Source organism: Bos mutus, chromosome 16 (genome assembly GCF_027580195.1).
Source record: "Bos mutus isolate GX-2022 chromosome 16, NWIPB_WYAK_1.1, whole genome shotgun sequence".
Lineage (NCBI taxonomy): Eukaryota > Metazoa > Chordata > Mammalia > Artiodactyla > Bovidae > Bos > Bos mutus.
This window is the reverse complement of record NC_091632.1, coordinates 5,199,988-5,215,344: the sequence shown is the minus strand read 5'-3', so window position 1 is coordinate 5,215,344 and position 15,357 is coordinate 5,199,988. Positions and strand designations below refer to the sequence as shown.

The 15,357-nt window shown below is 62.9% G+C and overlaps 1 protein-coding gene across 1 annotated transcript; it reads left to right on the top strand.

Moving 5' to 3' along the window:
• The first annotated feature begins 1,906 nt into the window (after positions 1-1,906).
• Positions 1,907-15,248, top strand: LAD1 (ladinin 1). The gene is made up of 10 exons (XM_070384427.1): positions 1,907-2,456; positions 9,811-9,945; positions 11,218-11,884; positions 12,284-12,394; positions 12,691-12,734; positions 13,642-13,714; positions 13,799-13,936; positions 14,200-14,286; positions 14,519-14,599; positions 14,775-15,248. Exons 1-10 carry the CDS (start codon positions 2,419-2,421, stop codon positions 14,778-14,780), a joined length of 1,380 nt encoding a protein of 459 aa, XP_070240528.1. The 5' UTR covers positions 1,907-2,418; the 3' UTR covers positions 14,781-15,248.
• Positions 15,249-15,357: the final 109 nt, after the last annotated feature.

Below are 15,357 nucleotides of genomic sequence, written 5' to 3'. Positions count from 1 at the left end.
TTTTCCTGCTCAGCTGCTGTTCACCTCATTTCAGGCCTTTCCTGTTCTGCGGGGTCACAGCCAAGCCCCTCTTCCAGGTCCGGGAGCACCACTCCTTGCCTTACCGCCTCCCGCTCACACCTGCGTCTTCACTTGCACCCCGTTTTGTAGCTGGTCTGTTGCCACCTTCTCTGACGAGTGAATTTGTTTCACTTGCCTTCAAGCCCAAGCCAGGTGTCCCTGTCCTTCAAGGTGCCCCAGTCTGTCCGTTAGAATGAATCTCTCCTGATGACACAATTTTAATTTTCATCACAGCCTGTCTTTAAAAAAAATTTATTTCCACTGGAGGATAATTGCTTTACAATATCACGTTGGTTTCTGCCATACATCAACATGAATCAGCCACAGGTATGCGCATGTCCCCCCCGTCTCAACCTGTCGTGAACGCAGCGTGCAGTATGCACCACAGAGGAGTGCATGTGAGTAGGTACGCTTGTGCACGTCTGTGTGAATGCAAGTTTAGGAGCACACGTGTGTGTGCCTCTCCACTGCCCGAGTGGGAGTGTCTTGGAGTTAGGAACCGAGTCCCCAGCATCTTTGAGTCACTGAAAGCCAATGCCGTTTGCTGACTGCAGCAGGAACTGTGTTCTCCCACCAAGATATGGGCAACCCGTAAGCCCTGCCAGCTGTGAATGCAGCCTCTGCCGATATGATCAGGGTGGGCCCTGGGCAGGGACTGGTGTCCTGATAGAAGGGGGACTTTGGACGTGGGTGCAGAGAGGCCAGCACGGCTCCCCGGCTTCCGAAGGCAGATGAGGAGTCACGCAGCCGCAGGCCCAGAGCTGCCGCAACCACCGGCGGCAGCAGGAGGACGCAGGAGGGATCCTGCCCCAGGGTCTCTGGGGGAGCGTGGTCCTCTGAGGGACCCCAGCCCCTGGAACTGTGAGAAAATAAACACCTGAGCTCTGCAGCCACCGAGCCGGTGACACTTGTCACTGCAGCGCTGGCCCTGTACATGCATAGCGAGCGCCCGGGACACAGGAGGGTCTGTCCTCAGCGGACTGTAGGGCCCTAACACGCACAAAGCTCACTGTCTTGCACCTCTGGAGGGTCTGCACACCAGCCTTCCCCGTCTTTCGGTTTTGTGTCCATTGCGCCAGTGTTGGAGTTTGAACTTTTAGAGACACTCCCTACTGCTGGCTTCACGGAGTGTCCCTGGAAGGGCTGGGCTTCCAACGACAAGGGTTACTTTTCTTTCTCAGTTGACAAACCAAGGGAAGGACATTTTCTGGGTCCCTGGGGACAGCAGGCGCCCCAGAAGAGGTGGCCCCGAGTCCCAGCATGCAGGGGCCAGGTTGTTGCCACCCCCTCTTCCTTGCTCCCAAGCAGCAGGCTTGCCCTTCACTGGGGATCTCAGAGCTGGGAGGCACTGTAGAGACCACCAGCTCCGGATCAGCGCCCCAAGGGGACCAGGCTGGCCAGCGAGACCCAGCAGGCCACGTCATTTCCAGTCCTCCTACTCCCCCCCTCCCCCGTCCCGTCTTCTTCTACTGGTGTCGGGGGTTGCACCTCTTTCCCCTGGGAGCCGCAACAGTTCTGATTCACAGGGAAGACAAGATTCCCCTGCTAGGCACTGATCCTCCCTGGTCCCCTGAGGTCCTGTTGGATGGGAGGCGCGCGCACCTAAAGGGAGCCAGGTGGTACTTCACTCGCTCCAGAATTCTCCCACTACTCCCCTGTTCTCTGTTCCCCCGAGGGGAGCGGGGGGAGGGGGAAGCCGGCCGGGTTCAACCCCCTGCCCCGCCAGCCCAAAGTCCGAGGGCACCTCCGAAGCCTTGGCTTCTTCGGAGCCCTGAGCGCTGCGTGTGCAGAAGGGATCCCGGCTCTTCTTTCTGGAGGGGCGGGCTTTGCACGGGGCGTGCCCGCAGTTTTCCGCGTCCCGCGCGCTCCTCGGGAGAGCTCTGGATCCGGACCCAAGACGCGCGCCTGCCCGCCCGCTTCCCAGATGGGTTTCGCGTGGTCGAGCCGGTCGGCGGGCGGAGAGCGGGCTTGACCCGGGGCACCCCACTCCCGGTCGGGCACCCGCGGGAGGGGGCGGCCCGGCGGGCTGGTTCGACAGGTTCCGAGCAGGAAGTCTCGGTCCCCACCCTGGGCGGCCGCCCCGCCCTGCGCGGCCTGTGCGCCTGTACGCCCGTCCATCCGTCCGTCTGTCCCTCGGTGTGGCGACCGGTCTAGGGCGCTGGGCTGGGAGGCCGGGGTGGGGACCGGGGAGGCTCTGTCCGCGACGTCCCCACCCGCAGGCCAATCCGAGGCGGCAGGCGGTGCGGCTGCGCGGCTGCGCGGGCGCGGCCCGGGATAAGAGGCCAGGTGAGCCAACCTGCGCCGCGGGCGGGGCGCGGGGCGGCGCGGAGCGGACGGGACGCTCGGCGGTCTGGCGGCATGTCGGTCAGCAGGAAAAGCTGGGCGGCTCTGTCCAGGTGAGTCGGGGTCCTGACTGCTCCGGGGGCCACAGAGTCGGGGCCATGCCGCGCAGCCCCCGGGGTTCCGGCCCTCTTCCTCCTTGGGGACGCAGGCCGGAGCATGCTGCCTGCGGAGGGCTGTCCAGCCCGGAGAGGCCGCTCTGAGGGCTGGGGAGGCGTTCAGGAGGTAAACGGCCGAGTCTCAGCTTCTGAGCCGCCCCTGACTGCCTGTCTTTCTCTGGAGAGTCTGAGAGGCCCCTCCCGGGAGGAGGCGGCCGCACTGCCTCACAGGGTCAGTGAGTAGGCCGAGCAGGCAGGTGACCTCCCAGGGATGAGGCTCAGGCTCTGGGCACAGCGTTTCGGGGTGCTGTTGGGGCTGGGAAACCTCACGCCTGGCGCTCTCCCTCTCTGCGCTTCAGTCTTCACTCATGAGCAGGGCCTTCAAAGGGTCTGGGGACAGGGTCAGAGAAGCCTGGGGGGGTGGGTGTCCAGAAGGCAGCACCCTCATGCGATTGGTGACCCCTGAACTTCTCTTGGGGTCCCCCAAGAGCATCTCCTGACCCCCACCCCCCACACCATCCCCAGAAGACTGAGGCCCATGTAGTGGATGGGCAGGAGCTGAGTCCCTACTCCTTGACCCAAAGGCTGTTGCTGGTAGAAATTGGCCCCAGGCGGACTTTTGGGTGATGAGGCCAGGCTGCCTTTGCAGGTGTGGGCAGCCCCTCCCATCAGGACCTTGACTCTCCCCTCCCCCCACCCCCAAGGGCCCCAAGCTCCAGGGACGCCCCCATGGCCGCACCCCCCCAGGGCTGGGGTCCCCCTGGACTCTCTGTCCTCACTACTCTGCAGCAGAGGCCTGTGGGGTCTGGAGAGAGGAGGATACGCCCCAAGAAAGGAGGCACTCGGTGCTCTGGATGGGGGCCCAGCGTCTCAGAGGCCAGTCACACCCAGGGAGGGTCTGTGCAGAGGGTGGGGCTGGCAGTCAAGGTCTTGGACTCTGCCTGTGGGTCTGATGCGGGAGTGTCTGTGTTTCCAGGCGGGGCCTGTCTGTGTTCGTGTGTGTGTGTGTGTGTGTGTGCACAGGCACGTGTGGGCCTTGTGTAGTGCGGAGAAGTCTGGGTGGGTGGGAGGTTCTGACGTTGCCATTTGGGCGTTTGCGTCCACTCAGATGTCCATTGAGGATGACGGTGCAGGGTCTCGTCTTCGCTGGCTCTCTGCTCAGAGGCCCCAGGCTCCTGTGGCTGTAGGGGTGGGGTCGAGTGCCCTGGGGAAGCTGCCCTGCCTCCCCAGTGCCCTGGGCAGCCGCAGCTTGCCCAGGAGGCAGCTGGAGCCGGGACCCTCCGCCCCACTCCTGGGAACAAGCCCCAGCTGGCAGAGGGAAGGGCTGTGAGTCACTGTCAACCGAGCTTCCAAGGCGAGGGTGGGGGGCACTGAGGAAGGGGTGAGGAGGGTGGCTCCAGGCAGGGCCCAAGTGGGCAGCGGAGGGCCAGCGGGCCCCCCATCCTTGGCACTAGGTCGAAATGCAGACGCCCAGCCCTGGATGGGCACCTGGCACCCAGCCCTCTCCTCCCGGTGAGGCGGGGCGGGCCTGTCCGCGGGGGGTGAGGGTGGGTCGAGTGCCCAGGACAGAGCGGCTGGGGGTTAATCATTTCCCCGCCCGGCCTCCCACAGCCCTGCCACCTCCCAAGCTGCTTGGTTCTCCCTGGCACCTCTCCCTAGACCGTCAGGGCTGGAGGGGACCTCACTGACCACCCACAGTGGCCCCTCGCCTGGGGAGGCTGGCTCCCCTTGGGCAGCTCACTGGCCCCGGGTCACAGGGCCTGGTGTCAGGCCTGCACCTGTTCTTCCCCTCCCAAGGTCTGCACATCCTGCCCTTTGAGCCTGGGCCTCCACGGAATGCCCTGGGGCAGCCCTGTGCCCTCCCCTGCGAACCCTCCCCAGGCAGCTGAGCCCTGACCTCTCACACAGCAGATTTCTGTGTGCGATTCCCTTAGGAAGGAAGGGTTCTGCTGGTCAACTTGTCCGCAGGGACACCCCTGCCCTCAGCTGCTGACCATGGGCAGGGCAGACTCAGGAAGAAGGGCCTGGGGCAGGGAGCCGAACTGGCTCTCCCCTGCACAGTGGGCAGGGAGTTGCCCGAACCACAGAAGGGAACAGATCCCTTCCTCTAAGGATGGAGTGTGGGGGCTGGCAGGCCTGGCGAGGGGGAGGTGTGGGGGCAGCTGCTGGGGCTTCAGCTGGTGGCTGTGGCTGGGACCTCCCCGGGTGTCAGTGTGCACTGACCCTGGCACTCTAAAAGACAAGCTGTTGGCCGCTGGGTCTCCCCAGACCTGCTTCCCCAGCCTGCACCAGAGCTCAAGCCGGGCTGGGGAGTCCCACACATTCCGGCCCCTCCCAAGCACCCCACTCCCTCTGACTGCTCAGCTCCTGGGCTCCTGAGAAGGTGGAGCCTCCCTGGGCGTCCTTCCTGGCACTAGGCCTTGTGGTTAACATGCTGCCCTGGCTGGGAACCTCAGCTCCTTCTTTTACTGGCCACCCTGCCTTGGGTACCTTGTTGATCCTGTGAGCCTTGGAAGCCTCATCCGCAGAATGGAGGTGCCCCACCTCCCCCTGCCCCCCGCATTCCTCAAGGTGGTGGGGCCTCCTGTCAGTGGCACCTCCTGTCAGTGGCACCTCCTGTCAGTGGCACCTGTGAGCACCCGGTGCCATCTAGGCACACGTCAGCGCCCTCACCGCTTCCTTTATTGGTGTACTGGTCACTGTATTCACCAACACGTGTGCTTCTGAGTGCTGAGCGCTGCTCTGGGCCCTTTGCTGTTCAGTCCCTCAGTCATGTCTTTGCGACCCCATGGACTGCAGCAGGCCAGGCCTCCCTGTCCATCACCAACTCCCGGAGCTTACTCAAACTCATGTCCATTGAGTCGGTGATGCCATCCAACCATCTCATCCTCTGTTGTTCCCTTCTCCTCCTGCCTTCAATCTTTCCCAGCATCAGGATATTTTTCAATAAGTTGGCTCTTCCCATCAGGTGGCCAAAGTATTGGAGCTTCAGCTTCAACATTGGTCCTTCCAATGAATATTCAGGGTTGATTCCCTTCAGGACGGACTGGTTTGATTTCCTTGCTGTCCAAGAGACACTCAAGAGTCTTCTCCAGCACCATAATTCAAAGGCATAATTTTTTGGTGCTCAGCCTTCTTTATGGTCCAACTCTCACATCCATTAATGACTACTGGAAAAATCATAACTTTGACTATATGGACCTTCGTTGGCAAAGTGATGTCTTTGTTTTTCAATGCACTATCTAGGTTTGTTACAGCTTTCCTTCTAAGGAGCAAGCATCTTTTAATTTATTGGCTGCAGTCACCGTCCACAGTGATTTTGGAGCCCAAGAAAATAAATTCTGTCGCTCCTTCCACCCTTTATGCTGTGATTTTAGTTTTCTGAATGTTGAGTTTTAAGCCAGTTTTTTCACTCTCCTCTTTCACTTTCATCAAGAGGCTTTTTAGTTCCTCTTCACTTTCTGCCATAAGGGTGGTGTCATCTGCATATCTGAGGTTGTTGATAGTTCTCCCGGCAATCTTGATTCCAGCTTGGGATTCATCTAGCTGCATTTTGCATGATGTAGTCTGCATATAAGTTATAGACATATAAGTTATTATAGTCTGCATATAAGTTATAAGGGTGATAATATACAGCCTTGCTGTACTCCTTTCCCAATTTTGAACCAGTCCATTGTTCCATGTCCAGTTCTAACTGTTGCTTCCTGACCTGCATCCAGATTTCTCAGGAGGCAGGTAACGTGGTCTGGTATTCCCATGTCTTAAAGAATTTTCCACAGTTTGTCGTGATCCACACAGTCAAAGTCTTTAGCGTAGTCAATGAAGCAGAAGTAGATGTTTTTCTGAAATTCCCTTTCTTTCTTTATGATCCAGCGGATGTTGGTAATTTGATCTCTGGTTCCTCTGTCTTTTCTAAACCTAGTTTCGCAATCTGGAAGTTCACAGTTCACGTCCTGTTGAAGCCTAACTTGAAGGATTTTGAGCGTAACCTTAGCAGCATGTGGAATGAATGCAATTGTCCAGAAGTTTGAACGTTCTTTGGCACTGCCCTGGGCCTTTGGGTACCGTATATTCATTCCTGGGCTTTTACTGTTTTACCTGCCCCTCTGGGAGCCTGTCCTTCTCTCTCTTCCTTCTCTTAAGGAGGGTCGCTCTTTGTTGGTGGAGATAACGTTTCTCTTGGGCTGGGGGTGTGGTGGGGGTGGGTGGCCACATCACCAAGGTGAGCAGAGGGGTCTTGATGTGCAGCTGGGGGTCACTTCAGGACTCCTGGGCTGACACCCTCCGGGCAAGGAGCTGCCTGGGGTGAGTCATTTCCCGGAGACTAGGCTCCGACGCTGTCTGACCCAGGTTCCACTGACAAACCAGCAGCTCCCCTGAGGGCTGAGCCGCCTATGTGGGAACAGGCTTGCTCAGGCCCAAGGAATCCTGTGCATTCCATCCCTACCTGGCCACAGGTGTGCGGGGGAGTCCTGTCCCCGTGGGCCAGTCTCCCTGCGGGGGGTGGTCTCTCATCTCTGCAGCGCATGGCTGACCCCAAACTGTGGACTCGAGGGAGGGTCCACAGGGGAAGGGCTGAATGTGTGGACCCAGGGGAAGCCACGTGCAGGGGGCCTTTCTCAACTGGACGAGGGTATCGGGGCCTGGCTGGAGGGGCCGTGGGTTCCCATGGAGTGAGTGATGGCAGAGGCCTGGGGTAGTCCGGTGTCCACCCCGTGATCAAGGCCGTGGGGCCTGGGCTGGAGCCCTTCCCACCCACTCAGGGGGAGTCGAGCCCTGACAGGCAGGGGCGCTGAGGTCTGCACCGCCAGCATGCCTGACAGCCAGGTGTGGGCAGGTGCCAGTGTGGGGCCTAGGGTTTGCTGCCCCTCTGTGCTCCCATGGGTCAGGCAGAGCTCTGGTGACCCCGCGAGGAGGAGCGCCCTGCCCCCTGTACCTGGTGCCACATTTGGTGGCCGGCATGTTCTGGGCACCGTGGTGGATGCACCCTGTCCCATGGCCTTTTCTCTCCCCGTGGGACAAGCTCTCCACACTTTGTTTGCAAATCTCTGACACAGCTTTTTGTTAACCCTTCTCAGATGCTGGGCGTCACCAGCTCCTCCTTCTGGAGCCCCCTGGTTGTCTCTTGTCCAGTCGGGCTCTTTCTAAGGGTCTTGGAGCCTCTTTGCCCAGCACTGCCCTGGTGGGCCCCCTCCTGCAGTGCCAGCACATCCCCTTCCTGCGGTCCACCAGGCTGGCTCCTCCCTCCTCCGTTGAGTGTCTCCTCAGCCTTCACGTCCTCCCGCCCCTCCTCCCCCACCACTGCTGCAGACATCGCACTGAACCCCTCTCTCCCCGAAGGCCCCCAGCCTTCTGAAAGCACCACCAGGAGCTGCTCAAGCCCGCTTTCCTTCATTTTTCTCGTTTCCTTGCTGGCTCCCCATCTCCATCCAGCCCCCCAGCAAACCCAGTGGACTCTGCCTTCAAATTGTGTCCTGAGTCCATCACTTAAGTCTCCTGGTGGCTCCCCACACACAGAGTGAACCCATGTCTCCCTTGGTCCCCAGGGACCCGCCCTGTCGCCCCTTCTGCTGAGTCATGTCCCCCACCACTGCCACACATCCCAGCCAGGCCTGGGCTCCTGCTCTGCCAGCACACCCGGCTCCTCGGGGCTCCATCCCCTCTGGCACTGCCACCCCTTGTCCTTGGTCCCTCCTGTCCTTTTGTTCATGAGCAGGGGAGCCCTGGAACCCGCTTATATGTAGATCCTGCTCAAAAAATGAGTTTACTAAACACCAGGTCAGCGAACATGATGCTGGGCCTGAACAGGTCAGGGTGGTGGTGTGGCTCCTGTCCCTTTTAGGGAGGAGGACTGGGGAGGTGCAGGGAAGTGACTCCCCCTTAGGTGGGGGGATCAAGCAGGCTGTCTGACCTGGCCCTGCAGAAGTTTCCCCAGGGGCTGGGGGCTCTTTCCTTTAGGAAGCTTTTTAGATAGGTTTTATGTCATTCAGTTGATAAAATTTGTGGGTTTCCCCCTAGAAACGTGCCTGCTCCTCCCATGATACTTCTTCCGTGGTTGCATGTGAGGCTCTGTAGAGGCAGGCGAGGCCACGGTAGGAACAGGGCAGCGGAGAGGCTGGGGAACAGGCGCTGACCAGGACGGGGCCTTACTACCCTGCAGTGATGCTGGGAGGCGAGAGGGCAGCCTTCCCCGGACCCTTCTCATCGGGGCCCGGACAGTGCTGGACGGTACCCTCGGCTCACAGGGCCCGGAGCTTCTCCTGTGGCCCCTCGGGAAGCTCTGCCTCCCTCCCCCGCGGGCCCCGCCCCCGGCCTCCCGGCCGTCCGGTCCCTCCTCTGAAGTCCAGACCTTTCCCTCCTGGTGCAGAGCGGGGCTCACTTCCCTGTCTCTGTATTTGGCGGGTGGGTTTCTGTGACCCCACAGTTCCCAGTGGGAGGCTGGCCCAGCTTGGTTCCTCAGAGATTCTTTGCTCTTTGGCTAGAATGGGCTGGGGCGCTGGGGGGAGGTAGGTGCGCGGGCAGGTGGGTGAGGATGACTGGTGGGAGGCTGGGGCAGGGTGCTGTAGGGACATGGGGCTGGAGGCGGGATGGTGGAAGGCGGGGTCCGGGGGGTGGCTATGAGGGGGACCGGTATGAGAGTGACTGTGAGTGACTGTGGCTGGGAGAGTGACCGGGGGCCAGAGGCAGGCTGTGCCCCTCGCTTCTGCCCACGGGAAGGCTGGTTTTCAGAGGTGAAGGAAGCTGACGGAGCGCCTGGGTGGTGAGGGAAGCGATCCTGGGTTCCCCTTTGGGGATGGCTGGTTCATCTGGGATCTCTGTCTGGGGGCTGGGACGTCCTGGGGGAGCTGGGGAGCTGGGATGTTTCTCAGTAACTGTTCATCTAAGAGCCTCAGATCAAAGCTGGGCTCTGCCAGGTTCACCTGCCTCCTTCGGGCTGAGCAGTGACCAGCCTGCCACGTCTCTGGGCGCCCAGGCAGGGTGGACCCCCGTTCCAGTGGGGGTGCGGGGGCGCCCAGGTGGGTGGACCCCCATTCCAGTGGGGGTGTGGGGGCACCCAGGTGGGTGGACCCCATTCCAGTGGGGGTGCGGGGGGTGCCTAGGTGGGTGGGCCCCCATTCCAGTGGGGGTGCTGGGGTGCCCAGGCAGGTGGACCCCCATCACAGTGGGGATGTGGGGCACCCCGGCGAGTAGACCCCCTGTTCCAGTGGGGGTGCAGGGTGAAGTCCGGCCCGCCGCCCCCCTCCCCCCAGTGTCGGCCACCGGGACGCTTTGGGCATCACCCTGAGGCTGCGCTGACCCCCTGTCCCCCCAGCCTGACCCGGCAGTGGACCCTGGAGGATGAGGAGGAACAGGAGCGAGAACGCCGGCGGCGACACCGGAACCTGAGCTCTGCCACGGACGACGAGGACCCACCTGCCCGGGACGAGGACCCGCTGGCCCCCGAGAGGTGCGGGTGGGAGGCGGGACCCCACTGAGGATGGACCAGCCGCCCCTGCCTGGGGAGCGGGCTGACCTTCTGCGGGCCCCACTCTGGTCAGGACAGCAGTCAGGACCAGTGTGGGTGAGCTGGACCGCTCTTGCTGGGCATTTTATAAGCATAGCTCATCCTTCCACGCTCCTGAGAGGGTGCTAACCTGGCTCATGGGTAGGCAGCTGTCAGAGAGTGCACGGCTCGAGCACCGGGGGCAGGGCCTGGGGGTCATCAGGCCCTGGGCCGACCATGCCCCTTCAGCCCAGACCCCTCCTGCTAGCGGACCCCCGTGGTCTCTGACAGGAAGGAGGTGCCGCTGGTCTGACCACCAGCCCCGAGGCTGAGCACCACGACACGCCTGTCCACAGGGACAGGGCCCACTAGGGGGACGCGTCTCATCTCGTCTCCAAACGAGCCCAGATTGCAGATTTGGCAGCGGGCTCAGCCTGCGAGTGAACTCCCCCAAGTTGCAGGTGGGCGGGTGGAGGCGCAGGAGGGGCCCCTCTGCTGCAGGCCGGGTTTGGGGCAGCTTCGTGTGCTGCTCCCTGGCTCCTGGAGAGGGGGCTGCGAGGCGTGCGGCCGGCGCTGCACCCACGTGGCTGCGGAGGCGTGGAGGCCTGGGTACCACTGCTGGCTTCCTGCCCGTCACCGTGTGACTCGGGCCAGCTCCCTGCCCGTCTCTGCTTGACATCTGTAAGTGGCAGGGCCTGACACAGGAGAGGTGTTTGTTGAACATGGAGTGGTTGTACCTTACAGGCGTTTTTTTTTAAAGCCTCTTGTGCTTTGTTCCGGAGAAGGCAATGGCACCCCACTCCAGTACTCTTGCCTGGAAAATCCTATGGACGGAGGAGCCTGGTGGGCTGCAGTCCATGGGGTCGCTAAGAGTCGGACATGACTGAGTGACTTCACTTTCACTTTTCAGTTTCATGCATTGGAGAAGGAAATGGCAACCCACTCCAGTGTTCTTGCCTGGAGAATCCCAGGGACAGGGGACCCTGGTGGGCTGCCGTCTCTGGGGTCGCACAGAGTCGGACACGACTGAAGCGACTTAGCAGCAGCAGCAGTGCTTTGTTCAGATGATACCTTGGAGGCCTGATGGGTAAAGCAGATGAAAGCGATCCTGATTTAAGGGACAGTGGTTCAAGGGGTTGGGAGGGCACGAGGCGCCCTGAGGCCTCCCCCTGGGTCAGGTGCTCCTGAGGTCTCTCCCATTTCTGACTGTCTCCCGCCATCTCCCTTCCGACTCAGACTGCTGAGCGTGGAGGAAGCAGAGGGGCCCCGGCCACCGGCCCCAGACCCCAGAGATGAGGAGGATGTCCGGGCCGTCCTGAGGACGCGGCAGGAACGGAGGCAGAGGCGCCGGGAGGCCCCCGTCCCGGAGCTGCCTGAGGCCAGGCAGCTGCCCCCGGCGCCCGAGGAGCAGGTGCAGTCGACGTCCGGTCGGAGACTGAGCCCGCAGCGCGGCTCCACAGAAGAGGGGGGCCTGGCGGGCAGGGTGCCCGCGGGCTCCGAGAAGCCGTCTGCTGCAGGGAAGACACTTGAGCCGGAAGCGAGCCTGGACCCTGAGACCCCCAGCCCCAGTAAATGCTCCGTGTCCCAGAAGATCACTGTGCTGGAGGAGAGAGCCTTCTCAGGAAAGAGGGTGGTTCTAGACAAAGCCAGCATCTTAGAGAAGAGACTCGTGTCTGAGAAAGCCACTGTCTTCGAGAAGACCCCGGCCCCCGAGACGCAGCCGGCCCCAGGCAGGACCATGGCCCCAACGCGGCCCCTGGCCCGGGAGCACCCAGCCTCAGTGGAGTGCCCATCCAGCCCCAGGGGGCAGCGGGGTGCTGGGGGTGCTGGGCCTGAGAAGGAGCCCGAGTCCTCGGTGGGGCCTCTGTCCCGGGCTGGCAGCCTCCCGCCCGTCACTCTGCAGGTGCGTGGTGCCCCCCGCCTCTCTGTCCTCCCGGTGTCTCTGGCTGCCTCCCTGTCTCCTGTCTTCCTCCCTCCAGGCCAGCCCCAGCTGTGTCTCCTCTCCCCGCCTGCTCTGCTGCCCGCAGGACAGGGGGCTGGGCTGCGGTCTCACTTGGCACCCACACCACACCCTCATCCCAGACCCAGACTCCAGGGAAGCCTCAGATGCTTCTAGAAGCCCCCCGCCCCGGAAGCCCTGTCCGCTGGCTGGGCCCTGGGCCTGTGGCTGCACCCCCACAGCCGAGGCAGTGGGTGGGAGCAGAGGACTGGCCTGCTGCCACCGTGGCTGCTGGGGTGAGCCGGCCTGCGGGGGCTCCAGGCTGCCTGTCTTCCTGCGTGACTCACCCCCTGCTCTGTCCAGGTGAGGACCCCCAGCATGGAGGCTGAGCCCGAGGCCCCCTCGCCGACACGGGCCTCGCCCACCTTCAGCAGCGCCCTGCAGCGCTCCAGCCCCCGCACCATCTCCTTCAGGGTGAGCCTGGCTGCCGTGGGCCCCTCACTGCAGGGCTCGGGGCAGTGGGGAGGTAGGCAGGAGGCACCCTGAGAAGATCTGGGGGCATCAAGGGGGGTGTCTCTTGACCTGGCTTAATGGGAGGGGCTGTGCCCCAGGCCCGAGGTGGGCCTTTTGTGGGGGTGTGGCTGGGGTCTGTGCAGAGGAGGGTGGGGGCGAGACCCCAGGGCGGGCTGCGTTCTGAGAGCTGAGTCCTCCCTTGTGGAGGCCGTGGCTGCCACGGACCCCGCTCACTGGCACCTTCCTTCTCTTTCCAGATGAGCCCCCGGAGAGACAGCTCAGAGGTGGCCTTAACCCGCAGGTCAGGGCCTGGGGGCCCCGGGGCTCGTCTGCCGTGGGGCTGAGGCCTGAAGTGCAGCAAGGGGAGGGTCCGGCTGCCTGGAGGGGGCGGGAGGGAGGGGCCGTCCTGAGCCACTAGGTGCCCGGGTGGTGGGGGGGAGTGGGTGCACCGGGGTCGTTTGAGTCAAGCACTGGGGATTCATGCATGCGGGCTGCACCATCTGCCCCGAGACTGTACTGAGGCCGGTGGTCCTGGGCGAGGCCGGCGGGCGTGGGGGACATAGTAGATGAGGGGGTCACTGCCCTTGCATCAGAGTGAGACGTGCAGGAACCATGGGGCATGGAGGTTCCGAGGGTTCAGGATGGGAACCGAGGGCTGGAGCCCCTTGCAGTCAGGGGAGCTCAGCCTGCGAGAGTGGGGCGAGGGCACAGGGCGGCGGGCGGCAGGGGCGTGAGGTGGGGAGAGCTCTGCAGGCAGCTCTGGATGGAGGGTTGGTGAAAGGAGGGGCTTGGAGCGGAGTCCACATGGAGGTCAGCCGGCCGGCACAGCAGCATGAGGTGCAGGGTGGGGGCGCCAGGGTCAGGAGGGCATCAGACCCAGGTCATGAGCCTTTCACGCTGCCTGTGCCTGAGGGCAGGATGGGGTTGATCTGGGATGGGGGGCCTGGGGGCCAGGGGGTGGAAGGTGGAGAGAGGGGAGCAGTGTCTGAGGCGGGACTGACTCCACGGGGCAGGGACAGCAGCCATTTCTGGCCTGGGGTGTCCTGTTGAATGGACTGTGTCTTGGGAGGACAGGGAGCGCCCACAGTCTGTATACAAAGGCTGCATTCTCTTCGCCAGAGTGAGGTGGGGCACAGGGGCAGGCCTGGTGTCCTGTGGGCGGGCAGGGCCTCACCTGCTTTGTCTTGCCCTGTCTTCCTGCCCTGCAGTGCCAGTGTGAGGCTCCCAGCCAGCTCAGTCAAATTAGGCCCGAAGCTGGAGCGATACCACTCAGCCATCCAGGTGAGTGGGCTGGTCCCTGGAGTGTGCTGGGCGTGCCAGGGCCCTCACCCTCCAGGGTCAGCAGCCTGTGCTCTCTGCTCCCAGAGATCAGAGTCTGTCAAGGGTGCAAGCCCGTCCCGCACTGAGTTCCTCGTGGCTCCTGTGGATGTCGCCAGCAAGCGCCACCTCTTCGAGAAAGAGCTGGTGGGCCAGAGCCGAGAGGGCCCAGCTTCCAGCCGCAAGGTGAGTGGCTCTGGCCTGCCAGGCATCTGCAGGCCGCTGAGCCTGGGATCTGCAGAGCTGGAGCCTGGGGACTGCAGGACAGCTCCATGCTTTCCTGCATCTGTCTGGCGGACTCAAGGGCCCGGCCATGCCTGTTGCTGAGCCCCCAGCCCAGCTGTGCACACAGCTTCAGGGGAGGGTCCCATGGCCTGGCTGTGTGGATGTGGTGAGGGGGGCCCTCTGGAGATGCCAGCCCGGCCCCAAGGTGGGAGCTCTCTTCTCAGGAGAACTTGCAGCTCTCAGGGGTGGTGACGTCGCGGCTCAACCTATGGATCAGCAGGACCCAGGAGTCAGCACAGCAGGGCCCGCAGGTACTGTGTGTGCCCCTCTGCCCCCGGTCTCCCTGCAGGCCTGTGGTAGTGGGATGACCCGTCAGGGGAGGGACAGCCCCGAGCGCAGTGGAGATGCTCTGCACGCGGGACGGCTGTGGGGAAGCCTGTGGGTCAGAGGGTGGAAGGAGGAGGGCCTGGGGTCCTCCCCTGGGAAGGGGCGGGCCAGGGGGCTCTGTGGCTGCCTGAGCCCGGTCTCTGTCCTGATACCCAGAACCAGGAGACGCAGAGACAGTCGGCAGCTGGCAGGAGGCCCCAGTGGAGGAAGAAGCCAGAGCCCCCGCTGGGTGCCGAGGTGTGTGGGGGCCCAGGGGCTGGGGCGGCTGTCCCTGGAGAACACGGGCCGGTAGGCGCCCACTCCTCCACTGCAGGCCTGGGCTCTGCCCAGCATGGGAGGCCTGGGGAAAAGGGAGCGTCCCTGCCCCACCCCAGGAACCCCCTTGTCCTAACGACTCTCGGTCCCACTGCAGGTGTGAGGAGCCAGTCTCAGGCCAGCAGCCATGCCAGTTGCCTCTCCTGCCCGCTTTCCGCCTTGGACCTGGGAGGACCCTGGCCGGCATCCTCTCCGCCCCTCTGGGGCAGGTGTGCCCCGTGGCTTGGCTGGCATCTTCCCCACACCCCTGTGGGGGCAGGTGTGCCCTGTGCCTTGTCCGGCTGCGGGCACTGCGCATCTGCACACAGCCTCGCCACCCTGTCCACACCGACTCCTGCTCTTCCTCCTCCTTGGGGCTGTCGGGTTGCACCGGTGTCTCCGTGCACCTCTCCCAGGCTGGCCCCCACCGTCCCTGCGCCACCTGCCAGGCTGGAGGAGCCGCTCCCAGGACCTGCCTTGCTCCCCTTCATGCCCTACCTGCTGCCCTGGCCAAGCCGTCCTGTGCCCCCTCCCCACTCTCAGGAAAGAGCTGATAAACTCATTCACTCTCATGTGTGACCAATGATACCTTAAAAATCATTCTTTCCAGAAGCTTTGCTTTTCAGTGGAGTCTAAATGGCGTGGGGAGGCTATGGGGGCCCGAGAGGGGCAGGCGGTTGTCTGCCAGCAGCCTCTGTGGC